The following is a 27,829-nucleotide window of genomic DNA, read 5'->3' on the forward strand; positions in this document are numbered from 1 at the left end:
GCCGCAGCGGGAGGCCAGTTCCAGCCCCGAAATCGCGCACCCGGCCAAGGGCGCCAAAGGCCGGCGCGAGGGTCCCGCGAGGGGCGGCAGGAGAAGTCCGCGGGCAGGCAACGAGGAGGCCGGCGCCGCTTCCTGCCGGGGCTGCAGGCGGAGGGCGCCGTCGGAGCGCGCGGCCCGCCAAGCTGGCTTGTCCCTGGGAGGGAGGGAAGGGCGCGGGTCTTCCGGGGGCAGATTCGTTGCCCTTCCAGGTGGCCCGGACCGAGCCCTTGCCCTGCCTGCGGCGCCCAGGGAAGCGGGGGCCCGGCGTACAGCTGCGCTGCCCCCCCCCTGCCCTCGAGGCCCCCAAGTTTCCGCGGGAGGCCGGCACCGCTTCGCGGGGAAGTTTGGGGTTCCAGGTGCGTGGGCGGGAGTCCCGGAGCCGCTCGGCCCTGCCGGCATGTCCTGCCCGCGGGGTGGGGGGGGGGGTCGGGCGGGCGGCGCAGCTGGGGCCCGGGGTGGGCCGCCGATGGGGGCCCTTCTCGGGCTGGCGGCGCCGCCGTCGAGGGGGGAAAGAAGCGCCACCCATTTCCCAAGGGGAGCGGCTCCCGGACCGCGTGGCTCTCTGCTCCGGAGAGGTCTTCAGCCGGCGCTCCCCCCCCCCCGGCCAGTGGCTGCCGGCTGCCCCCCGCTGCCCTCTGCCAGGCGACGGTGCCCACCAGGTCTGCGGGGCAGTGGGGGGGGGGGAGACGGAGGCTCTTGGCCGGGCCAGCGGGAGCCCGTCGTCGGGAGCCGGGAGGGAAAGCGGCGGCGTCCCCTTTGCCGCCTGGGGGAGGAGACCGAAGAGGCATTGTCGAGGGTCGGTCGGGGCAGCTCGCCCTGGACCTCCCCGCCCCCGGAGCCTCCCAGATTAAGGGGGGACGGACGCCCCCCCCCCCGCTCTGCCTCGGCTCAACCCTGCTGCTCAGCCGCACCGCCCTCGGACGCACGCCCTGCCCGGTGGTGGTGGTGGGGGGGCTCCAGGCACCATCCACCCCCCCCCCGACGGAGACAAGGAGGGGCCCCTCCTCGGGCCTCACTGCTGGCCAGCTCTGCTGGAGCACCATTCCCATTTGGGCCCGCGGGAGGCCAGTCCCAGCCCTGCAGCCGCCGCCCCAACTATAGAAGGGGAGGGCCCTCCTGGAGGGCCTCGTGGCCTCTGCCCGCTTTCCCCGCCCTCAGCAGCCACAACTGAGGCCCCAGGCTGGGACCCAGGAAGAGGCCCGGTTCGGTGAGGATTACAGGCCTGAGCAGTTCCGTCGCTAGAAACGCAGATTCAAATGAGTAGCACAATGAAACCAGAGTCCAGGAGCACCTTGACGACCAAGGAAGATTTATTCCGGGCGTGAGCTTTCGAGTGCAAGCACTCTTCGTCAGATGTGATGTTTGAGCAGCAGTCAGCATGGCCGAGGAAGAGCGCCTGCACTCGAAAGCTCACGCCTTGGATCAATCTGTGCTGGTCTTCAAGGTGGCCCTGGACTCTGGCTTCATAGAAATGCAGAGTTATCCTGGGGGGCACCACAGGAGCACCCAGGTTTTCTCTCTCTGCTGATTTGCCCGGGCTGCCTCTCCTGAAGGGCCACCCCATGGCAGCCCTTCCACTGCAGACAGCCTGGCCAGAGCAGGAACCACCTAGGGGAGCGATTCTGGTGGGGGGGGGGGCAGGGAGGAATTTGGGGCAGGAGGGGGGCAGGAGTCTGACTCTTCTGACTGCAGCTGCATTTTCCTCGCAAGAGACGTTCCAAGGGGGCTTGCCATGGCAGGCTGCCGGGCAGGAGCCCCCCGGGACTTCCTTGTGGTCTCCCATCCCAGCGCTGACCAGGCCGGCCCTGCTTAGCTCTCCGAAGAAACGTTGGGCCGGATGAGATCATCTTCTTGCTGAGAAGAAGCAGAAGAAGAAGGAGGAGAGGAGGAGTTGGTTCTTATATGCCGCTTTCCCCTACCCGAAGGAGGCTCAAAGCGGCTTCCAGTCGCCTTCCCATTCCTCTCCCCACAACAGACACCCTATGAGGGAGGTGAGGCTGAGAGAGCCCTGAGATTACTGAAGAAGAAGAAGAGTTGGTACTTATATGCCACTTTTCTCTACCCGAAGGAGGCTCAAAGCAGCTTCCAGTCGCCTTCCCATTCCTCTCCCCACAACAGACACCCTGTGGGGTGGGTGAGGCTGAGAGAGCCCTGAGATCACTGCTCAGTCAGAACAGTTTTATCAGTGCCATGGTGAGCCCAAGGTCACACAGCTGGCTGCATGTGGGGGAGTGCAGAATCGAACCCGACATGCCAGATTAGAAGTCTGCACTCCTAACCACTACACCAAACTGGCTCTCTTCCCCTCCTCAGACTCTGCCCTTCCCAGGCTCCACGAGATTTTAAACTCTGGGCTCCCGAAAGGGGGGCTGAAAAGCCGCCTCCTGCTTGCCCCTGGCCATGGGCTTTCCCACCGCTTGCTTCTCTCCGTCTCTCTTTCTTCGTCTCTCTTTCTCCTCAGTGAGGACCCAAAGTAGCTTTTACAAATGACTTTGACAAAGAACGTATGTATTTTTTCCAGACTAAAATATGGCCTCTGCACAACAACCCAAAAAAGGTGTAGACAATATAGTGTGTGTTGAATGTGCAGTAGACCTAACACCAAGACAGAGGTATGAGTTCATATATGTGTGTGGGGGGGGGGCACCAGGGATATGGCCTGGTAGCTAGAGGGGCAGCAGCCCGAAAAAGGTAGGGGACCCCGGACGCGGCAGATGCCTGGAACTGTGTTGATGTTGATTAGGCTCAAAATCGGACCCCCCCCCCCAAGACGAGGCCTGAGGCTGCCTTTTCTACACCAAAATGATTTCAGAATGCAGCCAGGATGAATCCGGTGATGAACAGCCACTGAGTGGCCGGCCCCAGGAACTCTCAGGCCTCCCTCGGCATTCCCAGGCCCCCTCTTGGCCTCCTGGTTGCTGGGCCCTGCTTGAGGGGCTTGCTGGACTGAAGCCCTTCCCTCTGCCACTTCAGCCCAGTGAATAGCAGCAGGCGCCCCTTGGGAAGAGGGCCTTTTGTCAGTGGATGCTGTCCGGGTGTCCGGGAGGGGGAAAGAGAAAATAAGACTCCTTCACACAGGAAGGCCTCGTATGTTTGTGCAAAGACCAGGCGTGGTGGCATATTGAAAGAGTGAGAAACAGACTCTCTCTCTCCCAGATACAGTGCTAAATGCTGTCCGATTTAGCAGGCTGGGCTCTCACTTTCTTCCTTATGGACTAAATCTTCCCTGCAAGGGAAAATTTAGCACAGAAAGAAGCAGGTGTTGAACCAGCCTGTTCCCTGGGTGCTAGCTTTCTACTTGCAGAAAGCTTGTACAGATTTGTTACCAATCTACATTCCTCACCTACAGTAATACTGGCTGCTCAACCACATTGGGAGTCTACCTCCTGGTGCTTTATGTGTAAACCAGACCTAGTGTGAAGCAGTCCAAAGCATTTGTGTTTAGCACAAGGATAATTTGAGTTTGGCCAATGGTGAATCCTGGAAAAGTGTGATGCAACCAAGTGTAGCAAGTCAATTTTCTTTTTGAAAAAGGGCTCCTCATTCTCCCACAAAAGAATTGTAAAAAGTCAGAACTGGATGCTAGGGACCAAAAAACTATCCTGACTCAGGTGGGAGCTGCGTCGGTGTGAAGTGGTACCTCTGAGAACAACCACGTTTATTTCTGGGCTTTTTGTGTGTATGTACACTTCCTCAATGAAAGGGGGATTTTCCAGTCCACAAATATGGGCAGAGGGTGAACAATAAATCAGCGTAGAGCATAATGAAGGTGTTTAGCAGGCTCAAGAACTATACAGGATTGAAAAGCCATGCTTATGAAGTTATCATTTGAGTTCAACTCGGGGGGGGGGGGGGGGATATAGCAAAGGAAATAAATTCATTAAGATTGGAGACTAATGGACAGATGCATCCCCCAACTGTGGAACACGAAGAGTAATGAATGGAGACCTTGTCACCACCAAGCATGCCAATCTCCCGTTCCAAACGACATTATGCTGCACTAGTCATCACATTCCATGGCAATCGACTGTCCAATTCTGTTATTCCAAATAATGAAATAAAATTAAAAGGACATAATGTCCTTCTAGAGGATTGGTAAGAATGCATATATAGGGGCTGAATGGGGTTAGCATGTGTAGTGAGATAAGAAACCACCCCTGAGTCCAGGGGATTCCTTTGTTTTGAGTGTTGTCATAACTTGCAACTCAGCAATTCCCTTTCCCCATCTATTCTAGACATTTCTAGAAGGTCACCTATTCAGCCCTCACATCTACCTTCTCAGCCCCTTTCCTGATAATCCCCAACATAGAGTTTGCCTGTTTCATTCTCAGTCCCTTTCGTATGGATCCCGAGAATAGAGCTTGCCTGATTCACTGCTGCCACACACTGGGTTGACACTTCCACTGAGCTGTCCACAGCAACTCCAAGATCTCTTCCCTTCTGTTTCTGCAAGTTCAGAAACCTTTAGCCTCTTCTTGAAGCTGGTTTTTTTTTGTCCCAATGTGCACCACCTTTCACTTACCAACACTACTTTATTTGCCCTTTGTCACCCACTCGCCCAGTTTGTAGAGATCCTCTTAGAGCTCTTCACAGTCAGTCTTGGTTTTCCCCATCCTAAATAATTTTGTGTAATCTGCAAATTTGGCCATTTTGCTACTTACCCCGAGTTCCAGATCATCTTTGAGTAAGTAGTACCAGCCCCGATGGAATCCTTGTGAGAGCCCACTGCTCCCTTCCCTCCCTCCCTCCGTTGTGACAATTGTCCACTTATTTCTGTTCTTTGCTTCCTGGCACATTTATATTGACTGTTTTTAAAACCTGTTGTTGTCCACACAAAGCCAGCAGGGAGGGCGGTATATAAATATGAATAAATAAATAAAATAAATAAGAGAACTCAAGCTCTTCCTGAGTTTACTCAGGAGTCTTTGGGGAGGTACCTTGTCAAAAGCCCCGTAAAAGTCCAAGTATATGTCTAGCAGGTCTAAATGCTTGTTCACCTTCCCAAAGAAGTCCAAAAGGCTGGCGAGGCAGCACTGCCCCCTCTGCAGAAGCCATGCTGATTTCCCCTCAGCTGGCTTTGTCCCTCTATGTGCCTAGTTATTCTCTTTGATTACAATTTCTACTAATATGCATGGGGTAGGCAAATTAACATGTAAAAAACATTTATGGGTAAGTTTCCACTGATATGAATGTGGAGCTTATTAGCATTGCGGTCACTGATCCCAGCTGGTGCAAGTACATTTCTCACTGGGTCGTCCTGAGACCCACGCAGAACCAAGTCCAAGATCACTCTGGCTGGTTCTGTAACCAGCTGTATCAGGGCACAGTCATGGATGATGTCTTGGAATCTACAGCATGACTGGAGCACATTTACAACAAAAGAGGGAACAAAATAACCCAACTTGTTACTCAAGCAAGGAACCAAAAAGGTTGAGCAGCAAAATAATATATATTAAATATTTATTATAATTCACGTGCACATGTAAAATATTAAAACATCAACATTAGTCATGCACTATTGCAAAAATCCAAAGCATTAACACTTGGATAAATAACAAAAAAACAAACTCATTTCAACCCATTCTTTGGGATTTCTTCGGTGGTCTAATATTTAAATACACTCCTGTGACGTGAAAAAGACTGGAAGGTGGTAAAAATAGAAATGGAAGAGACTCGCATACTTAAAAAAGGTGTCCACTTCTATCCCTTTTGCTGCCTCCCAATTAAAATATTTATTCCCCAAAGTTCCACCCCTAGTGAGGCCCTCGTGGCTCTCACAGAATCCCCCGGTTTGAGACACAGGAAAATATCCACGGCTGGGAGAGGGCTCCAATAAGGGTGGAACTTTGGAGAATATTTTAATTGGGAGGCACCAAAAGAGATCTGCCTGGATAGATTTTCTAAGTGTGAGGGCATTTATACATTTTATGTGGAACACATTTTCTGGTGTGTCCTCTGGGACAAAAATGGGTACGGATGTGACGTCCGTAGTGCTGCCCCAGGGAGCGCACCAGAAAAGGCCAGGGCAGTTGTTGGGTGGTGCGGCAACAGGCTGGGCGAGTACTTCTGTAAGAGAGAAGGAAAGGGGGAGGGGATGGGGAGGGAATCTGGGCGTTTGTTTGAGGGACGGGATGTCAGGGAAGCAAGAGGTCCTGGGTGAGGGCAGGGGGAGATGGGGGAGAAGGAGTTCATGTCTGCATGCGTGTCTGGGGGGGAGGGCAAGAAACATGAGAAGGGGGGCAAGGGAATGGGGGAAGGAGTCTGTTCGCGTGTGTGTGCGTCTGAGAGAGGGAGATGGACCAAGAAGCCCTGGAGCAGGCAAAACCTTGTGAGAGTCAGGGTGTCACTAATTTATTTATCACCTTATTGTCTCCATTATTACATCACGAATGTATTTAAATATTAGAACACTTAAGAAGATCCCAAGAAGGGTTGAAACGCATTTGAGTTTTTGTCATTTATCCATGTTTTGGATTTGTGCAACAGTGCATGACTAGTGTTGATTTTTTAATATTTTATTTGTGCACATGAATTATAATAAACTAGTAGAAAAGCCCATTTATAAAAATGGGCGTAAAAAGGGGCATAGGGCGAGTGCGTCCTACCTGCGATGTTGGGAGGAAGCTCCTGGGGGCAGGCAGTGAAGATGCGCGGCTTGGAGGAAGGGGCGGGCATTGGGGAAGGGAAGGGAAGGACGTATGCTGGGGAGTCCGGGCATGCGTGCTGGAGCAGGGGGGCGGGGTGTTGGGGGGGCGTCAGCATGAGCAACCAGGCATGCGCGTGAGTCCGCGCATGCCTGGTTCATTTGGCTGGCGTACCGGGCTGCGCGCAGGGCGTGCAGGTCGGCGACGTGTATGCAAGGGCCCAGGGAAGAGAGGGACAGGGAGCAGGAGGACCAGCGGAAGGTGAGTGCGGTAGAATGCGGTAGAGTGACCCAGGAGGGCGGGCAGCAGAGAGGAGACGCGGCCCCGTAGAGGCGGCCAGGCCGTTCCCCGAGGCTTTTTGTGGCTTTTGTTCATCTGTTGGCTGGCTTGGGGGACGGCGCTGCCGCTGCTGCTGTTGCTGCTTGGGCTCGGGGGTCCGGCTGCGGGAAGGCAGCTTGGACTTCGTCGCGGGCGGCCTCTCTGCGCCTCTCTGCGCGGTGCGGGTGGAGGCGGAGGTCCGTGGCCGAGGACGCCGGCCAGGCCCTTCCCCGAGGCTTTTCCGCGGAGATTTTTGGGCGTAGGCTGCCTTGTGGGACGCGGCGGGGACTCCCTGGCCGGCGGCTTGACGCGGTGAGAGGCGCTTTGCGCCTCTCGCCGTGTCAAGCCGCCGGCCAGGGAGTCCCCGGCAGCTGCGCTCTGCGCGACTGCCAGGGGCTCCCTTCAGTGGAGGCAGGTGGCTCCAGAGCGGCGCCTTCTCGTCGGCGGCCATCTTCTTGTGGCAGGGGCTCCCTCAGGCGGCGGCTTGACGCGGCGAGAGGCGCTTCGCACCTCTCGCTGCGTCAGGCCGGGAGCAACTACGAGCCGCGCTGCGCGCGGCTCGCAGTTGCTGTGAATCAGAGAGACCAATCGGCAGGCGCGAAGCGCCTGCCGATTGGTCTCTCCGATTGTCTGTCATGAGGAAGGGTCCAATCCGGACCCTTCCTCATCCCGGACACATCCCGCCTCAGAACCCCTTACTGTTTTATTTAGTCCGTGGCGCCCGCGGCGCCACGGGCGGTGTACAGATATTCACATTTTAATATATAATACATTCTTCAACTGCTCAACCTTTTGAGCACATTTACAGAGTCAATGTAAGTGCAGTTGAAGTCTCCCAGTTTACTAAAATTGTGTGCTTTAGTCATCTCCCTTAATTCCTTTTCCATCTTAAGATCAGCCTCAATGGCTTGATCAGGTGGGGAATAGTACACCCCCACTATACCATAATAGGGCCCATTACTTCCATTCATGTTTCTTCTTTTGGGGAGTTAATTCTCCTGATGTTTCCTAACTTATTGGATTCTATGCCCTCTTTGATATACTACACATACTTCATATAACTTGGTCTGAACAACTGTAATAAAGTTTGAATCTGAATCTGATATATTACACACCTTCCTCAGCCTGTCCCTCTCGGTCCTGCCTACAGGAATGAGTGTATCCCATAGATTTTTCCCATTGACAGATACCTACTAGATTTAATTTGATCCCAATTTAACTTGATCCCAATTTGTGACTCATCTAACCCCGCCTTTCTCATGATGTGCTCCACATACAAGTGAAATAGGCAAGGTGACAATATACAGCCTTGCCGAAAGGAGTTTGGCAAGGCCGTATATCAGTGGTCCGCAACCTTCCGGTTGCCACGGACCGCTGCTCCAGAGTGGCGGGAGAGGGCAGCCCAGGGCCCCGCGCATGCGCGGCAGCCCCAGCACAAACGCGCTTGCGCGGACTGCCGTGCACGCGCATTTGTGCCCGGCAGGGGCGCAAACGTGCGTGCGCGGCAGTCCGCACATGCACGTTTGTGCCGCCACCATGCCAGCGGCCGTGGCTCCCTCTCCCAGCCCCTCCGGGCCGCCGGCAAATCGGCCGCCAAAGCGGCCGATTAGCTTGCGGCTTGGCAAGCTTCTCTTCCCCCCCCTCCCGAAACAAGAAGCTTGCCAGGCTGCAAGCTAATTGGCTGCTTCGGCGGCCGATTTGCTCGTGGCCTGGCGAGCTTCTAACTTTGGGGGGGCAGGAAGAGGGAGCTGCGGCCCGGCGCCAAGGCCTTCGCGGCCCGACACCGGGCCGTAGACCGCAGGTTGGGGACCACTGCCGTATACTGTCATCTTGCCTATTTAACTTGTATGTGGAGCACATCATGAGAAAGAGGGGTTAGATGAGTCACAAATTGGGATCAAGATTGCAAGGAGAAATATCAACAACCTCAGATATGCAGATGATACCACTCTAATGGCAGAAAGTGAAGAGGAACTAAAGAGCCTGTTGATGCGGGTGAAGGAGGAGAGTGCAAAAGTTGGCTTGAAACTCAACATCAAGAAAACGAAGATCATGGCATCCGGCCCTCTCAATTCCTGGCAAATAGATGGGAAAGAAATGGAGGTAGTGACAGATTTTATTTTCCTGGGCTCCAAGATCACTGCAGATGGGGACTGTAGCAAAGAAATTAAAAGACGCTTGCTCCTGGGGAGGAAAGCTATGGCAAATCTAGACAGCATCCTAAAAAGCAGAGCCATCACCCTGCCAACAAAAGTGCATTTAGTCAAGGCTATGGTCTTCCCAGTTGCAATGTATGGCTGTGAAAGCTGGACCATAAGGAAGGCCAAGCGTCAAAGAATTGAGGCTTTTGAACTCTGGTGCTGGAGAAAACTCTTGCGAGTCCCTTGGACTGCAAGGCGAACAAACCGGTCAGTCCTAGAGGAGATCAGTCCTGACTGCTCCTTAGAAGGCCAGATCCTGAAGATGAAACTCAAATACTTTGGCCACCTCCTGAGAAGGAAGGACTCCCTGGAGAAGAACCTCATGCTGGGAGCGATCGAGGGCAAAAGAAGAAGGGGACGACAGAGAATGAGGTGGCTGGATGGAGTCACTGAAGCAGTCGGTGCGAACTTAAACGGACTCTGGTGAATCGTAGAGGAGGGTAGTCAACCGGTGGTCCTCCAGATGTTCATGGACTACAATTCCCATGAGCCTCTGTCAGCAAACACTGGCAGGGGATCATGGAAATTGTAGTCCATTGACATCTGGAGGACCATAGGTTGACTACCCCTGTGGTAGAGGACAGGAAGGCCTGGAGGGTCATTGTCCATGGGGTCGCGATGGGTCAGACACGACTTTGCACTTAACAACAACTAGATTTAAATTGTCATTGAGCACTCAAGCTCCCCCATCTTGGCTTGATGATTTCCAGTAGTGTCATAAAGACAGGCATAATGTGGTTTGCCTCCAGGAACCCTCACCTTCCTTGACCTTAGTCGCCACACATGGCCCTCATTTGCAATCCTATCATCACTCCCAAGTTCTGTTATGCAAGGTTACACTGAATGTTTAAACAGCTGTTCCTTTGGACTGACTTATGTCAAACTGGAGGTTCCCCAGTTCCTGTTGGCTTTCCCCTCATGACTGGTTTAAAAGCTGTTCTGCCATCTGCTTGATATTAATGGCCAGCAGCCTAGTTCCTTTTAGCTCACGAGAAGCCCATCTCTTTCATACAGGTTCAGCTTGTCCCCGAAGTCCCCCAAGAGACTGACAAATCTTCCTCCCAGCACCACTTTCTCATCCATGTATTGAGACCCCTGATCTGTGTCAATCTAGCCGGTCTTGTGTGTGGAATCGACAGCACTTCTGAGAATGCTACCTTTGAGGTCCTGGGCTTTAACGTTCTGCCTACTAATCGAAACGTTTCCTCCAGGATCCAAGAACCCTTGCCAGCCTCTCAGTATGTGTGAACAGTTACGCCTGAAAAGGGGGTCTTTGTGTCAGCACACTCCCACTGTATTGGCTTCCCAGGATGCACAGGGGCGTCTGGTGATCAGTTTGCTCATAGGGCAACAGACGCTTGCAATGGTGCATTTTGTGCCGGCAAAACTGTACTGTTGTCTGAATGTGTACATCTAGGACACACCCTGTCAAGCTAACTGGGGACCCACTAAGTCCACACCCTTCTGCAGGGCTCTGCCAGTAGGACTTTCCTATGACTAACTTCCCTTCCTGCCTAGCAGAGCACAGAGCGATGTGCACATTCACACACACACAGGCAATCAGCTACGTAACACCCCCTACATGTGTATGTAAAAACCAGGCATGCACAATCCAACTGGGCAAGCGAGGACTTCATAGAATCATAGAGTTGGAAGGGGCCCTACAGGCCATCTAGTCCAACCCCCTGCTCTACGCAGGATCAGCCCTAAGCATCCTAAAGCACACAAGAAAAGTGTGTATCCAGCCTTTGCTTGAAGACGGCCAGTGAGGGGGAGCTCACCACCTCCTTAGGCAGCCTATTCCACTGCTGAACTACTCTGTGAAAATTTTTTTCCTGATATCTAGCCTATATCGTTGTACTTGAAGTTTAAACCCATTACTGCGTGTCCTCTCCTCTGCAGCCAGCAGAAACAGCATCCTGCCCTCCTCCAACTGACAACCTTTCAAATACTTAAAGAGGCCTATCATGTCCCCTCTCAACCTCCTTTTCTCCAGGCTGAACATTCCCAAGTCCCTCAACCTATCTTCATAGGGCTTGGTCCCTTGGCCCCAGATCATCTTCGTCGCTCTCCTCTGTACCCTTTCAATTTTATCTACGTCCTTCTTGAAGTGAGGCCTCCAGAACTGCACACAGTACTCCAGGTGTGGTCTGACCAGTGCCGTATACAATGGGACTATGACATCTTGTGATTTTGATGTGATGCCCCTGTTGATACAGCCCAAAATGACATTTGCCTTTTTTACTGCTGCATCACACTGCCTGCTCATGTTTAGTTTACAATCCACAAGTACTCCAAGGTCTTGTTCACACACAGTGTTACCTAGAAGTGTATCCCCCATCCAGTAGGCATGCTTTTCATTTTTCTGACCCAGATGCAGAACTTTACACTTATCTTTATTAAATTGCATCTTGTTCTTATTTGCCCATTTTTCCATTGTGTTCAGATCTCGTTGAACTCTGTCTCTATCTTCCGGAGTATTTGCTAGTCCTCCCAATTTGGTGTCATCTGCAAACTTGATGAGCAGTCCCTCCACCCCCTTATCTAGATCATTAATAAATATGTTAAAAAGTACCGGGCCGAGCACCGAGCCCTGAGGTACCCCGCTACTCACCTGCCTCCAGTCTGATGAAGCACCATTGACAACAACTCTTTGAGTGCAGTTCTCTAACCAATTCCCTATCCACCTAGCTGTCTGAAAATCCAGATTGCAGTCCTTCAACTTATCCATCAGAACATCATGGGGAACCTTGTCAAAAGCTTTACTAAAATCCAAGTAAATGACATCAACCGAATTTCCACGATCCAGCAAACCTGTTACTTGGTGAAAAAAGGAAACCAGGTTGGTCTGGCAGGACCTGTTGGAGACAAATCCATGCTGACTTCCTTGGATCACCAAATTGTCCTCCAGATGTTTGCAGATCACTCCCTTTAATATCTGCTCCATTATCTTCCCCACAACAGAGGTCAGACTCACTGGTCTGTAGTTTCCCGGGTCATCCTTCCTCCCTTTTTTGAAGATCGGAATAACATTTGCTCTCTTCCAGTCCTCCGGGACATCTCCAGTCCTTAAAGAGGTCCCGAAGATGATGGACAAGGGCTGTGCAAGTTCTCTGGAAAGTTCTTTGAGCACTCTCGGGTGCATTTCATCCGACCCAGGGGGGGAATTAGGGAAATCAGGGCTTCACGGTTAGTAAGAGTAATGTTTTTATTTGGAGCTAGGAATTTAATCTCTCAAAACCAAGAGTTTTTTTCACACACATGCAACTGTTTGCTGGAGCTGGGAATCACCAAACGTATGAAAGGGTGAAACTTGCATTGGTTTTCGCGCCCAATTTTATGGCATTTGACCAGGATCCCATTGAATCATGGATCGTTTTTACCTCTGTAATACAAGGGAAACGGCGCAAGGAAAGCCACATCAAAAAGTTGTTAAAGTTGAAACTCTTTACTTGGAAAGTTTGACAATCAAGTTTTCGACAAGCACAGCAGTGAAGCACAAGAGAAGGAATATGGACAAAAATGTTGTGCTAAGTATCTTCCACAATTAAAAAAAATATTTCCGTGCACCCCTTTTAGAGCTCCTTTCCTCAGGGTACCAACTTGGCCTGTGAACCTAGGGGTAGTCAAACTGCGGCCCTCCAGATGTCCATGGACTACAATTCCCATGAGCCCCTGCCAACGAATGGACACCTGGAGGGCTGCAGTTTGACTACCCCTGATTCTGCCGTGAAGCTGAAAGACACCTACGAGGTCACAGACTCAACGCCTCACGTCATCAAGACAGAACAGAGAATCCTGCTTCTTCAGACATCAGACACAAGCAAAGAAATCTTCGCCGACTCGCTCTGGGCGGTCCAGTTTCAAAGCGACATACACGTCATATCAAACATCATCCGTAAAAACGTACACAATTTAAAAAGGAAGTTTATCATCTGCAGACTACTCTGATGACAGCTGATAATAAAAACAGGATTGTTTAAATGGTGGAAAACAGCCAATGCCTAATTCCAGTTGTATCTTCCAGAGGAAGGTGGTAACGGGTAAGGTCTTCCATAACCCTGCAAAAGCAATGACCACATTATTTTATACATTCACCAGTTCATAAATAAACAAGTGAAACAGGACATGCAAATGAAGGCCCAGTGTCACTCTTCTACTGAAATCAGGGAGGGGGTGGGCTTTAAATTCTTGCTCCCTGAGTCTTTACTGTGCTTTCCTTTTGCTTGGGTCATGGACTGATTCTGAAGTACTTGGAATTTAGTATAAACAGCCCACACACTCTGAAAACACCCTGTTCCCTACTCCCAGTTTTGACTCTATGGGAAAATCACCATCATCTGCCCTCAAACTTCAGCACGCATCTTAGCAGGGGCTGCATTTTGATTTCATGAGAAGTTATTGCTAATGTGTTTGTTATATTCACAGTTTGCACATTCAGGTGCATACCAAAAACATAACGCATGAAGAGATCTTAGTATGGCATGCTGAGTATGAAGCAGAATGGACTCACAACAAAGTAGTTCCCGCTCTCTTTTGGAAACAGAGTTTGTCTCTGAAAACGCAAGAACACAAGGGGAGCTCCTGCAGGCCCACTCTGCTAATGGCTCTGGGCTTTCACTGGTAGAACAGACCCAAGGAAAGCATTAGAACTGGCTTTCAGGAGGCCCTGGGGTTTCCTGATGGCCCTGGAAGCGTTTCCCAAATGGGTGGGAGCTAATTCATTTTTTAAATATTTTTTTAATTCAAACATTTATCAGGTGAAATGACCATATAGTCGTCTCCCCACCCACCCCTCCCAAAGTGGAGGGCATGGGAAGAGGAAGGGCCCCAGGTGGGCATGCACACAGCTTTGCTTCCCAGCAAAATTCTGCAGGATCATGCCACTCCTGGGATGTCTCAAAGCCTGGAGAAGGCTTCAGAGGATGCTCAATGGTAAAGAAGTTGAGAAAGGCTGCGTTAGAATAAAGCATATAAATCCGAGTTACTGGCAAATTTTATTTTCCTCTTATTTTTGCACCTGGGAGAAGGGTTCTGTTATGTGAACTACCGGACCCAAGGAATTAACTCAAGCGGGGGTGGGGGGTGGAATGTGACTAAGTATCATTAGGATAGATAGGAATTCACCCCCTCAAGAGAGAAAAATTGGCCAAGGAAGCAGGTTTAAAAAGGAAAAGGTGACTACACTTTAACACTGAAAGGAGAATCACAGGAGGAGAGCCCACTTTGCACTTCTAGCAGCTTCTGGCTAACCAGCCAGTTCAGTCCTGTCAAGTTCTGCTTTAAAAAGAAGCCAGAATTGGGCCTTTCAGTACTTCCAAAAGCTAAGTTTAGTGAGATTGAGTTGTTCATGAATTTCTGCATCAACTGAATGTTCCACGATGGAAAAATGGAGACCAGTCACTTATTCTGGCAAGAGGGCTAAAAATTCTGTCCCCTCCCCCCGAAGGCAGGGCATTTGCCACAGGAAGTTACTGGCAAGTGACTCAAGCAAGCTAGCTTTGTCCCATATGACCAGGACCTTTCCCATATGCTCAAGTTACTCCTGACTTTCTTGGGAGTCAATCCCTCTTGGTAAGGCAGCAGACGTGCAGTCTGAAAGCTTTGCCCATGAGGCTGGGAGTTCAATCCCAGCAGCCGGCTCAAGGTCGACTCAGCCTTCCATCCTTCCGAGGTCGGTAAAATGAGTACCCAGCTTGCTGGGGGGGTAAACGGTCATGACTGGGGAAGGCACTGGCAAACCACCCCGTATTGAGTATGCCATGAAAACGCTGGAGGGCGTCACCCCAAGGGTCAGACAGGACCTGCTGCTTGCACAGGGGATACCTTTTCCTTTACCAGGACCTTTCCCATATGCTCAAGTTACTCCTGACTTTCTTGGGAGTCAATCCACCAGCCTTGGAATTGGTGTAAGGAGGGCTCTTTACATGTCTGCCTGCCCTGTGCATTTTCTTCAGTTGCAGAGTCATGTGGGCTACATAATTTAACCACACATGGGTTAAATAATGAGGATTGTCAAAGGAGGTGCTATCATTATTAGTAGGGTCAAAGCACCCACCTTATTTTTTAAAAAAATGATTGTAAAATATCCACATCACTGTGGTGTTGCAATGTTAGTTCACGTGGGGTCCCAGAATACCCAGCTTTCATTTTCAAAAGAAAGCTTGTTCTCTTGCAGGAATAATTAAAATAGGCTACAATTTCCCTTCCACTTGCTTTCCCAGAGACATCTCAAACTATGGAGCATACTAATGTTTGCAGGGTTATAACCATATTAAAGTTTTGATTATCTTTGTTTGCTGGGCTTTATTCCTCCACTGCACAAAACTAAGGGTGGGCAAATGCTAGTGACACAGGAATGCCTGCTGCTGACACACTGAAAGCATGCCCAGAAGTCGGACAAAACGTTGTAGCTTATTGGGGGACCACAGGCCCAAAAAAACTCCCCCCAAGCCACACTGTGCTTTGTTACCTGTCTTCCCCGTTCCCTCCGATCGTCAGGCCTCTGTGGGTAGTTCATGGGGCCCCCTGGCCCTTGGTAGTGGTTCTGCTGGTATGGGGGGCCTTGGGAGTGAGGCATACGGTTCCAAGCCAGAAGAGGGGTGGCCCCGGAATTTCTAAGGAAAGAACATACGAATCACAGCCACTGAATTTCCAGTTCCCCATTAGGAAGGCTACATTCAGACGATACGATATCCTTTGGGTCTGTCTAGCATGCCACTGATTTGCACAAAGATTCAGCCCTTCTCTAGTCTCCAGCCCATTGTTCACAGCTGAAGAAAATGCTGTTGCTTTCCTAATGACAGACCTGGTAACAAAAGCCCAATGACAAAAACCTCTCCATTGGCCCCTTCACTCCTGGATGCTCATTGGCAACAAACGGAAGGGCTTTTTCAAGTAGGAAACAGTCACATTTAGAGACAGGTTTAACAGACTACCTGCAAAAAAGAGCCCGTCCCTTTGGTATCCCCAGCGTGCCAGCTGCCTCTCTGCGGCAACTCGAAGCACAGGTTTAAGATGAAGCCCATTTGCAGGCCCGGAGCGTTATCTCAAGAGTAAACAAGAGCAAGGGGGAGGCTCTCCTTATGGGATGTCCAGGCTAATTCAGGGAGCCCATTCTTTGAGCTTAATTGCAATCGGCCAATGAATTCTTACTGCCGAGGGGCTTGAATCCAGGGCAGGGGCTTGGGCTGCTTTCTCCTCCTGCCCATTATTCTCTTCAACGTGTCCAAAAGGCCTGATCAAGAAGAAACCTTCTCGAGCCTATTGAAGTTGTTTTCAATTGACCACAGTGACCTAGCAACATGAGCGCTAATTGGCACAGAGCGGCCGGCATTTGCCGCACAGTTTAGATGGGAACACAACCGCAAGGTCCATCATAGGCCCAAATGTCCATCCCGGGGGAAGGCTTTAACCACCGCCAAAGGTTAACACGACTAACAGAATAAAAATCCCTGCACAGAAGTGGCAGTTCTAGGATGAGCTCTCAGGAGCAGAGTGGCTTGCGAGGCGAGAGAATCTTAACAATAAAACCCAAAATCCACTTAACGCCCAGAGCCAAACATGCCCTGATCAGAAGGTGGCGGCCGCTTCACGAGCAGAGCAAGAGCCCGAGGAGGGGCTGGAAGGTGTCAGGCCAGCTATCGGGGTCCCCGCCGGCGGGTTCCGGTTTGCCCTCACCTGAGGCACAGCAGGACGCATTTCAACCCAAATGGCTCCCTGAGTAACCTGCACCAAGTGAACAGCGGCTGCTTTGGCACCCATTACTGTCAACTGCCAAGGGACAGCACCCTTGTAGCCGCCTAAGTCTCTTTCCTCTGGGATAGTGGCATGTGCAGCCCCATCTCTTCTACTGGGGCAACTGGGAATCCGCTCCAGGGGTGGCTGCTCAGCAGCTCTGACTCACATGCCGTGCAGCCACAGCCTCCCTGGTTCCCAGGCAAAAGGCAGGGCTCTGGAGAAAGAGCTGAGTACTTCACCTCAGGCAGCACCCCCCACCCTTGCAGGCAAGGCCCTACCACGCAGGTGTACCTACTGCAAAGGCAGCTAAGGATGGATTGCTCGCTTCCTGCTATGCTGTGCCCAATCTGCAGGGTCCTGACTCACTAAATCTTAAATGGTTTCCTGCATCATCTCTGACTTCATCCCCACTAGCTTGCTGGATCCCACTGGAGTCCACTTGGCCACACATTCTGCTTCCAGAACAGCCAGCCAGATCCCTCCAGGAAGCTCAGGCAGTGCAAATGTGAGGGGGGGGGGGGGTCTTTGACCACAGAGCCTCATGTCAGTAGGCTGAATATTAAGGCATGAAAAAGTTCACCTTTCAAAGGCAACTGAAATGAAGCTTTAAGAATAGGAATCACGTCACTGCCCAAGAGCTGTGATTTTTCAAGCAAATCTATTAATTTCATTGAGAAGTCATAGTTAAAAGGTGAAAAAGTACTGCACATTCTCTAAGTACAAACAGTTTAATTATATTCCAGTTCAATGCGGTGTGCAATGCAGGCGGCCCCAACAGTGGTTTGGCACTGGTGGTTGTGGGTTTTCTGGCCTGTGTGGTCTGGTCTGGTAGTTTTAGTCCCTGACATTTTACCAGTAACTGTGGTTGCATCTTCAGAGGTAGAGAAGATGGGAATCTATCTGTGCCAAAGTGTGGCGTGCATGAACAGTTGCTGGGTGTTTTACTGACTACTCAGGGAGGGGATGTAACTCATCACATTCCTGTCTCATCTGGAAGCCTCCCAGGGGATGGACTGGAACTAGAAAGTGGTTTTCCTGTGTCTGGATGGAGTTCATTAGAAAGACGTGCCTGTCTTATCTGATGAACCCTCCTATCAATTGTCTGCAGGAATCAAATGGGCAGGAATGGGAGGACAGCTTCTTCTTGTGAAATCTTTCAGGAATGTTAAGTCAGTTCTCCCAGCTTTTTTTTTTTTTTGCCTTGGTATGGAAGCTCACAATGGCAAACTAGTGCCCTCCCAATACCACACTTCATAATTCAGTCTTAATATAGCAAAAGTGAAAATCCTTGAGGCCACTTCAACATATGTGCTTGACCATAACAAGCCTACAGTGAATTAAATCAACACAAAGATTCTTTAGGTTTACACTTGCAAAGGCCAATGCAACAAGTTATGGACCAAGCCACCACACTATTCTTTGATCCATTTCAAAACTGTCCAAAGGAAAGTACATTGCTTAGAATATAAAAATGTGGAGGAGTGATCTTGTTTAGAAAAAAATGAAAGCGAGTTGAAGGACTGAGGTAAGAGGCAGAAGTCATTACTGGAGAAATGTGGTTCAATATTTTGCTTGCAATTGTTCTCTTTTAGCACAGAGCAGTACAGTGTGCAGAAAGTGTACACTCAATGATCAATTCACATGTGTGGCCTTACTCTGCATTGCAGATGCAGCAGAATTATGCAGAGGCAGCCTGGAGTCGGCAAACTGTATCAGGTTTAAGGGCATACAGCAGCTTATCGATGAAGGAACCTATATATCAAACATCCCTCATTATCAAACCATGTCACATTCTCTCTGTTCCACAGCACTTATTGGACCGCAGATTCCTTAATCCTCCCCTGAGTCCCTCCTGCATTTAATTCAGTTCAGTCTTAAGTAGTTAAAGAAACTGTTTTCAGTGGCAACTAATAACTACTGACCTACAGTGACACAGCCCGACAATAGACTTGTCAAGCCTGAAAAAGCTGCGCCAAAGAAGCTGATTAGGACTTCAAGAGGTTTGTAGCAAGAATCAATGGCGGGTCTGTCCTGACGCTGCGGTTCCAGCACAGCCGGGATAAAAGTGGGCCGCCATTAGTTATGCCTCATTAAGCGCTACGACTTCCCTAAAAAGAAATTTGTTTAGCCTGTCCAAAACCTAAGGCAGTTTTAAGCTCCCTCGGCTGAAATTCATAGTACCTCGAAAACATCAATGAGATACAGGCCAAAGAATGAAAAATGCCACAAGGACAAGCATCAGTCGGTAAAGTTAATTCTGAAGCTTGCATTAGTGGGGAAATGCCACTCTTAAGAAACAATCAGAAAATCCTCACATCTCTAGGGAAATGATGATTTTCATGGCCACAATGGAAGCCTGCAGCATGGAACCTTTCAATGATCTCTGAAATAAAGGAATTCACAACCAGCACCAAGAACTCTTTCCTGTACCTGTCATATCTCTGCAGAGGCTGTTGAAAGAGAGGGGTGGGGCCTTGCCAGGAGTCTTGGGGCCTGATATCTGTCAATGAGAAGTAACAAACAAACAAAACAAATTATAACAGGCTGATACATGCATTTAAAAACTGGTAAGCATTGTAAAAAAAACCCTTTATATTCTGGAAAATGTTCTTAAAACTAAAACAAATATAAAATTATGAACTCCGAATGTGTATTTTGTAAATCTTTACAGAAATGTAGTTTTGCTGTCCCCCTTAAGGCAATTCCATAAGTAAAGTAACAAAGAACGTCTGGAAGGGGGAGAGGAGAAAGAGAGTATCCCTCGATCTGAGCAACCCATGGAAGAAGTCTATTCGCTTTCAGGATAAAAACATCCTGGGCCTGTAGCTGAAGACACCAGGTGCTATAAGCTGTCTGGTGCATCTGAAAGACCATCCACTTACGGTCTGCTTAATACAAAAGTACAAGACACTACAAAGATGCAGGAGCAACAACATCAATTTAACAAACTATGCAATTAAACAGCTGCTGTTCTCTTAAATAAATGGACCGGTACACACAGAATGAAAGAAATATCTAATCAATAGCTCCCCAGCCAGTTCCAAACACTTACACCGCATTATCAATCAAAAGCATCAGTTTAAGTGACATCTCTGATTGCCTTCAATGGTGTTTAAGTGCAACCTAATTGTAACAGCTGGTTTCTGGGGTTGACTAATGGATAACTCCGCAATCCAACGGTAAGGCCCTGTTAAATTGTTAATATTGAAGGACGCCAGGGCCTTGCAATAATCTATGCGGCCTTTGTCAACTGCGGCATTTTTCAAAAAAAGGAATGGCGGGAAAGACCCCCGAGCCCCTTCAGGGCTTGGCAACAGACTGGACGGTTTTCAGGTTTAGGTTTTGGACCTCTTGCAGAAGCAGCAGTTGAAAAGCAGCCACGGGCAGTGCAGGCGGGCCAGGTGAGACACAGACAAAACTGCCGTGGGGAAACTCCAGCCCAATTTTCAACACTCAGGCAATTCCAGCTTGGAAGGTCTTTTGATCAAGAATTGTTCAGGGAGGGCACCACACTGTACTAAGTTCATTAACGGAAGCGGGGGGGGGCATGCCCATTCCTACTATGGAACATGAGCAAATCTCTCAGAGGAAAGATGCTATTTCAAAAGCTGAACACCAGTCTCCTTGAACTACTGAGACAGAGCTACTGTAACCAATGAAATTCCAGCCGCACAAATCTTTACAGGAGAAAACAGCCGTGACTATACTGTGCAATCTAATCTCCAGAATTCAAAGAGATCTGTTTAAAAAGAAATAAACCCTTGCTAAGATTATTAGAATCATCTTGGTACTAGTTCAGTCAGAGGGCTGAAAAACTATCAACTAATAAGGCATACAAGGGACTCAGCAGTCTTCTCAATAAGAAACCAATTCACATGCCCCTTTTAATTGAAGACGAAGGGGGGGGGCGTCATAGGAAGGTTAGGACTCCGGCACTTATGGCCCACTTAGGGTCCTGGCCCTTCCCCCACTGCTCCCATCCCACCCACATGAAGAGGATCAACCGTTTCTGAGAAAAACAGAAGAGGGATCAAGAATTTTGCAAAGAGAAAGGAAAACAAAAAGCAGACAGCTAGAGATTACAAGGGAGGAGGAGGGAAAGTGAGGATTTGGTTTACTTTGGATGAATGGCAACATCCTGTGGAAAACTGCAGGCTCTTTTTAACGTTCTCCTGAATTTTACACGCTAGATATGATGAAGACTAGCTTGTGATACAACATAGGAATAAAGAGAAAAAATCATGAAAGCCCAAGGCATTTAAGTAATCAATCAACCTCCCTCCGCTGTTATAGCATTTTGTGTCCTTTGGCAAAAAATGAAGGTGTGTCATTTCCAAGGTTCAGTTCACCCCCACTGGGGTTGCCATTAAGTCTATATTAAACAACCCTTCTCTGCAATCCCCCCCCCCCCCCACATGAGAATCAGAAACCGGGGCTTGTTCTAACTCTGCTTCAGCTTCATATAGGAATGGCTGCAGCCAGGGTTTGTCAATCATGAGGCCTCCAGGGCACTATGCCAAAGAAAAGTTAGTGCTAAGAGGACACAGCACAAAAGGCTGACATGGTTTCTTCAGTTTGGAGTTCAAATCAGGGTTTTTTGTCTAAACAATGACTAGTACAAATCATGGGGGGCAAGAAATCATAGAATCATAGAGTTGGAAGGTACCTCTTGGGTCATCTAGTCCAACCCCCTGCATTATGCAGGACACTCCCAACCCTCTCGCTCATCCACTGTCACCTGCCACCCACTTGAACCTTCACAGAATAAGCCTCTCCGTCAGATGGCTTTCCAGCATCTGTTTAAAAATTTCCAAAGATGGAGCACCCACCACCTCCCGAGGAAGCCTGTTCCACCGAGAAACTGCTCTAACTGTCAGGAACTTCTTCCGGAGGTTTAGACGGAATATCTTTTGAATTAATTTCATCCCACTGGTTCTAGTCTGTCCCTCTGGGGCAAGAGAGAACAACTCTGCTCCATCCTCTATATGGCAGCCCTTTAAATACTTGAAGATGGTTATCAGATCCCCTCTCAGTCGTCTCCTCTCCAGGGTAAACAAACCAAGCTCCCTCAACTTTTCTTCATACATCTTGGTCTCCAGACCCCTCACCATCTTTGTTGCCCTCCAGTTTGCCAGAAATATTTTATCTGTGACCTCTGACCCTCTGGGCATAACAATGTACCTTCACTCAGTGCAAGTGTGAGACAACAAGTGATAGTTACTCTAAGAAAACTTAATGGACATAAAAATAATTACATTAGTTATTCATATTCTGACTTTTCCCAGCAACTTAAATAACCTGCCCTGAGGGTATTAGTGGCACATGCCAGTGGGGTCCCTAGAGGTTAGGGCCTGCCTGCCTATGACTTCCCCTCATCACCCTTGAGGCACCCAGGTGCAGATATCTAGCTCCCACCACCAAGGTTGCAACATGCAAGTATTTGAAAGGTTGTCACTTGGAGGAGGGCAGGATGCTGTTTCTGCTGGCTGCAGAGGAAAGGACACGCAGTAATGGGTTTAAACTTCAAGTACAACGATATAGGCTAGATATCAGGAAAAAGTTTTTCACAGTCAGAGTAGTTCAGCAGTGGAATAGGCTGCCTAAGGAGGTGGTGAGCTCCCCCTCACTGGAAATCTTCAAGCAAAGGTTGGATACACACTTTTCTTGGATGCTTTAGGATGCTTAGGGCTAATCCTGCGTAGAGCAGGGGGTTGGACTAGATGGCCTGTATGGCCCCTTCCAACTCTATGATTCTATGATTCTATGATTCTATGCAGGCTTTTCTGCCACACCTCTCTCTCTCTCTCTCGCTCTCTCTCTCTCCCCCTCTCCCTCTCCCTCTCCTGCTACAAAGCAGGCTAACAGGCACAGGCAACACAAGGGAATGCCTCCCGAGTCTCTCCTCGCAGTCCCTTAAAAGAACTCTGGGGAGAAAAGCAGGATGGGGGGGGGGGGCAACAATTGGCCCCATTCCCCCGGACTGACGAGTCAGGCGCCCACCCCTCAACCTGGGCCGCCTTCGGCCGACATTACACAACTGTCCGCCGACAAGGCAGGTAGGCAGCCGCCCATCCTAACCTGCCATGCAGCCCGGGGGGGGGGGGGCTCGAGGTGCCCAGCTGACCCTTCGCCTCCCCCCTCCTTCTCCCCTGCCCCGTCCTCTTTACTCTCGCCTTCCTACCTTCCTTCCTTTGTCTCTCTCTGCGCCGCACCTGTGCTCCGCCACTGCTTCCCCGCCCCCAAACACCCACCCACCCACCGTTCTCTCCCACAAACTCTTTCCCCACCGCTCGCTCCCCTCGCTACTCAACCCAGCGTTCCACCACTGCTTCCCCGCCCCCAAACACCCATCCACCCACCGTTCTCTCCCACAAACTCTTTCCCTGCAGCCACCGCTTCCCCGCCCCCAAACACCCACCCACCCACTCTTCTCTCCCACAAACTCTTTCCCCGCTGCCCCCTCGCTACTCAACCCTGCGCTCCACCGTTGCTTTCCCGACTCCACATACCCAGCCATCCAGCCACCCTTCTCTCCCCTGAACTCTTTCCCCGCTGCCCCCTTTGCAACTTGCCCCCCATACCCGCCCAGCGGATCCTTCCCCCCTTCCTTCCCCCTCTGCCCTGTCAACCTTTCATTGCGCCTGCCTGCCTTGCTTGCTCCATTTCTCTCTCTCTTTTCTGCCTCTCTCTCTCTGCCTCTTTCTCTCCCTCTAGCTTGCCCTTCCTTCCTTCCTTCCTTCCTTCCTTCCTTCCTTCCTTCCTTCCTTCCTTCCTTCCTTCCTTCCTTCCTTCCTTCCTTCCTTCCTTCCTTCCTTCCTTCCTTCTTTCCTTCCTTCCTTCCTTCCATCCACCCACCCACCGCTTAATCTCCTTTCTTGCTCCCATACATCCATTTCTCTTCTGCTTTCTTTCTCCCATGGCTTACCTGCCTGCCTGCCTTCCTTCCCTCTCTTCCAGCGGGGTAAGGGGCCCGGGGGGGGGGACACCCCCGCACCCACCCACTGCCCACTAGCACCCACTGTATTTTTCATACAGGGGCTTAATTTCTAGTTAAGGGATAAAAAGAAAAAGAAATCAGGATGAATTTACACCAAATAAATCCTGAAAGATCATAAAATGTGGAAGGATCTCAAGGGTCATCTAGTCCACCCCTGCAGAATGCAGGAAATGTACAACTACCTGCCCACCCACAGGGACCCCAATTCCATGCCCAGGTGATGCCTCCCAACCCCTGGATCCCTGGTCAGTCCGGCCTGGAGGAAATTCGCCTCCTGCCCCCGAAACGGTGATCAGCATTTCCCTGGTAGTCAAGAAAGAGCCGCAAGAAGCGAGCTCCAAGGCAAGCCCTTCTGCCCACGCACTCCATCAGCACCAGCAATGGTGAGAGTGACGAGAGGTTTGTTCAGAGGCAAAACGTCTGCAGAAGATGAAGAGCAAAGTGTGGCTCTGGCAAAGCACAAGGAAGGAAACAGCAGCTCAGCAGACCCACTGCCCAGAGATTGTTTTTTATTTCGGACTTAAACACCTCCCCATCGGTTACCTGCATCAAATAAGACCCACCCCTTGGCAAGTGGGCAGGGATGCTTATGCATGTTAGCAAATCTCTTTCAGGCTACAAATTATTACTAGGAGCACTTGGGGACATTGTGTGCGCAAGTGTTGAGGGCTGGTAGCGTCTGTATACTTTTTTGTGAGGCTTTTTAAAAGGCTCAGTACGGCTTCAGAGAGACAATTGTCACATGATCAAAGACCAGTGCAGACTGAAGGAGGCATCATGGCCCATGCCATCTTGTCATACTAGGACACACACTAGTACTCCATCAGGGTCAGTATTGTCTGGTCAGACTGGCAGCAGCTCTCCGGGGCTCTACGTTACCTCTTAACTGGAGATACCAGGAACTGACCCTGGAACCGTCTGTGTCCCAAGCAGGTACTCTCCTGCTGAGCCACCTCACCCCGCCCTGGGCACAGTCCGCTTGGGAGCTATGTTCTCTCTAAGCCCCCGCCCCCACCCACGGAGCAGAGCCGTTCCCCTCCTGAGCAGAACTGCCGTAATCTTAAAATGGGCAATGGGGCAGTGCAAGACCCTGCCCAACTCCGGATGGCTGCTGAGTGGGGCTTCCTGTGTTCACGACCCCCTGCTTAGAGGGATCCCTGCTTGGGAGTACTGCCGACAAACAGAATTTGTCAAAATAAATAACAGAAAAGTGCAACACCACCTTTTTACCATTCATTATGGCTTATAAGACAACGGACTGAAAGGAGGACCACACAAATGATGGGAGACAGACACTTCAGTGAGAGACACACCACAAGAGGCGAAGCAACAGTTACTTATTGCTTCTGTTGAACAGTAGCAGTTCCTAGAATGATGCAGCAATTTAAGCCACCCTCCTCTCCAGTAGCAACTGTGTAATCAGCATAGCAATCAAAACCAAGACTTCATGTTTACTGATTGGGATATGCTCGCTTTTTTCTTTTTGATTAGAGGAAAGGCAGTTAATTGACAAGTTTACTGACTGAAATGAAAGTAATAAAATCAGGCACTCTGGGCAAGCAGCAACAAACCTGCCGTTCTCATAGCTTGCTATCAGACTCCACTTGACTCCCTGCAGCTATCAGCATGCAATTATTCATCAGCATGTCAGGGTCAAATCAGGGAACAAGCCCCCCCCCTCCTCCATGAGCTCCAAGAGAGCTTAGATTGGATGGCCTATTACCCTGCTGGGCTGCAATTCTGCTTCATCCTTGCCTCAGTCACCAAGTCCACAAGCTAAATTTCACTGCTTTCCTCGAACATTCAAGAAAGAAATGAAATGGAAATGAATCATTCTGCCAGGCAATGTCCTTCTGTGGGCCACACAGTTTGCAGAAGGCCATGTCTGGCCACAGCTCCTCTCAACTGTGTCCACCCCTGGAATGCTCCCTGGAATCCTGGCCACACGGGGGGGGGGGGGCTTCAGTAGACAAGACGATGGGGAAGGAGTTCCCTGAGAGCAGAGAGTTGTTGTTTTTCAGTAAAGAGGCCAATACATTTAAAAAGCTGCTTTAGCACAGAATTTCTTAGTCCATCCATTACTGCGTACTTCTCATTGCGAACGTGAATTGGTGGTTGCAGAACACAAAGTAATATGTGCCCTTGGGAATGAGAGCAAGTTCAGAATAAGCAAAAATCACCACCCAGTGCATTGGAGATAGACTGCACCTGTAATCCCTACAACAGCCCTGATTATCCCCTATACTGCAGACTGGAGCTTGTGGGACCCTCCCTCCAGGCTGGGAGCACTGTAAATCCACAGCTGTAGAAGATGCCAGGTGAGCCACTTTAGGTGGAGGAACAACTAGAAGACTGCAGGTTGTGCACAAGGACATATGGGAGAAGATGTTCAAGCAGTAATCTAATTAAAGCTGTGAAACATCCAGGAAGGACTGAGTTGTGTCGCAGGAAGGCTGGGCTCATTTTAACAAATACCAGGAAGGAAAAGCAAACAAAATTCCATCTGATTGCACTGAGACCTAGTCAAGGGATGCAGGGAAGGAATAAATGACAAGCTTACTTGATAGCAGCTTTGGAATCTGTTGGGGTCTGCTCAGCAGCGGTCTGTATGAGCTTCCTTGATTGTAGGCTCCTGGAGGACCAATATTGCTGTAAACTCCACTGCCAGACTGTCCTCTGTCCCTTGACATTGTATGGCTGCATTACGGGGGGGGGGGGGGGGGGAGGAATGCATATATCCACATTCAGCAAAAATTAAAGTCAATCATTTATATTATGTAGGTCATATATGACTTTCACTAGGTTGCTTCCATGTGATCAATGTTAAAAGGCCTGAACTTACTCTGGTTTTTATAATTCCTTGTTAGTAGTTATAGGCTTGCATATTTATCCTTGAACAAGAGAAACAGACAGTGAACCAGAACGGCCACCAAGGAGGCTAACACATCCAAACAGACATAGTATAATCATCTTTTAAAACCATGAAAACCAATAGAAAAGAATGATGCTAAACCATTAAAATCAGAGCCAAAATTCATACAGGTACATAATAACAATGAAAATGTTAGGCAAGACAGAGGAATCACTGTTGTTGTTGTTAGGTGAGAAGATGTGTCTGACCCATCGTGACCCCATGGACAATGATCCTCCAGGCTTTCCTGTCCTCTACCATTCCCCAGAGTCCATTTAAGTTTGCACCGACTGCTTCAGTGACTCCATCCAGCCACCTCATTCTCTGTCGTCCCCTTCTTCTTTTGCTCTCAATCGCTCCCAGCATTAGGCTCTTCTCCAGGGAGTCCTTCCTTCTCATGAGGTGGCCAAAGTATTTCAGTTTCATCTTCAGGATCTGGCCTTCTAAGGAGCAGTCAGGGCTGATCTCCTCTAGGACTGACCGGTTTGTTTGCCTTGCAGTCCAAGGGACTCGCAAGAGTCTTCTCCATCACCAGCAGCAGAGGAATCACTGAGGGGCCACCAAATTTAACATAAGTCTCTGCCTGCTGGTGGAAGAAGGTCTCAGAAAGGGACTCATTGGGGATGGGAGTTCCATAGTTTTGGTGCCATGACCAAGAAGGCCATCTCTGGGGTTGCCACATCTAACCTTAGAAAGCAGGAGGCTTAGATGTAAGCACACTCGATAGAAGCTGGCAGAGCCCGGTGATGTATTCAATCTTAGATCTGGAATTCAGTGAATTTTGGCAGCATTCATTATTAAACTCCATTTAGACTGAGCAAGGTCATGTCTGCTCATTTGTTTCAAACTGCCTTAACCTATTCCAGTGCAATTGCATATTTGCAATTACTTCTTAGCTAATCATTCGAGGAATAATCAGACTAATTGGACTAAACCACTGTATACTTTCTTCATTGGGGAATATGGTGTTCAAACTGTA

At 49.7% G+C, this 27,829-nt stretch overlaps 1 protein-coding gene across 1 annotated transcript in view; it reads right to left on the reverse strand.

Annotated features, from left to right (window-relative positions):
- Nucleotides 1-12,631: 12,631 nt before the first annotated feature.
- Nucleotides 12,632-27,829, reverse strand: part of XRN2 (5'-3' exoribonuclease 2) — an 88,456-nt gene continuing 73,258 nt past the window's right edge. The window contains exons 27-30 of the mRNA XM_077309461.1: nt 26,500-26,636; nt 19,373-19,442; nt 15,675-15,819; nt 12,632-13,263 (exon numbers count right to left, since the gene is read on the reverse strand). Coding sequence (XP_077165576.1) covers nt 13,207-13,263; nt 15,675-15,819; nt 19,373-19,442; nt 26,500-26,636 — 409 coding nt within the window. The 3' untranslated portion in view covers nt 12,632-13,206. The remainder of the gene's footprint in view (nt 13,264-15,674; nt 15,820-19,372; nt 19,443-26,499; nt 26,637-27,829) is intronic.

The sequence above is a fragment of the Paroedura picta genome, chromosome 14 (genome assembly GCF_049243985.1).
Source record: "Paroedura picta isolate Pp20150507F chromosome 14, Ppicta_v3.0, whole genome shotgun sequence".
NCBI classification, from domain to species: Eukaryota; Metazoa; Chordata; class Lepidosauria; order Squamata; family Gekkonidae; genus Paroedura; species Paroedura picta.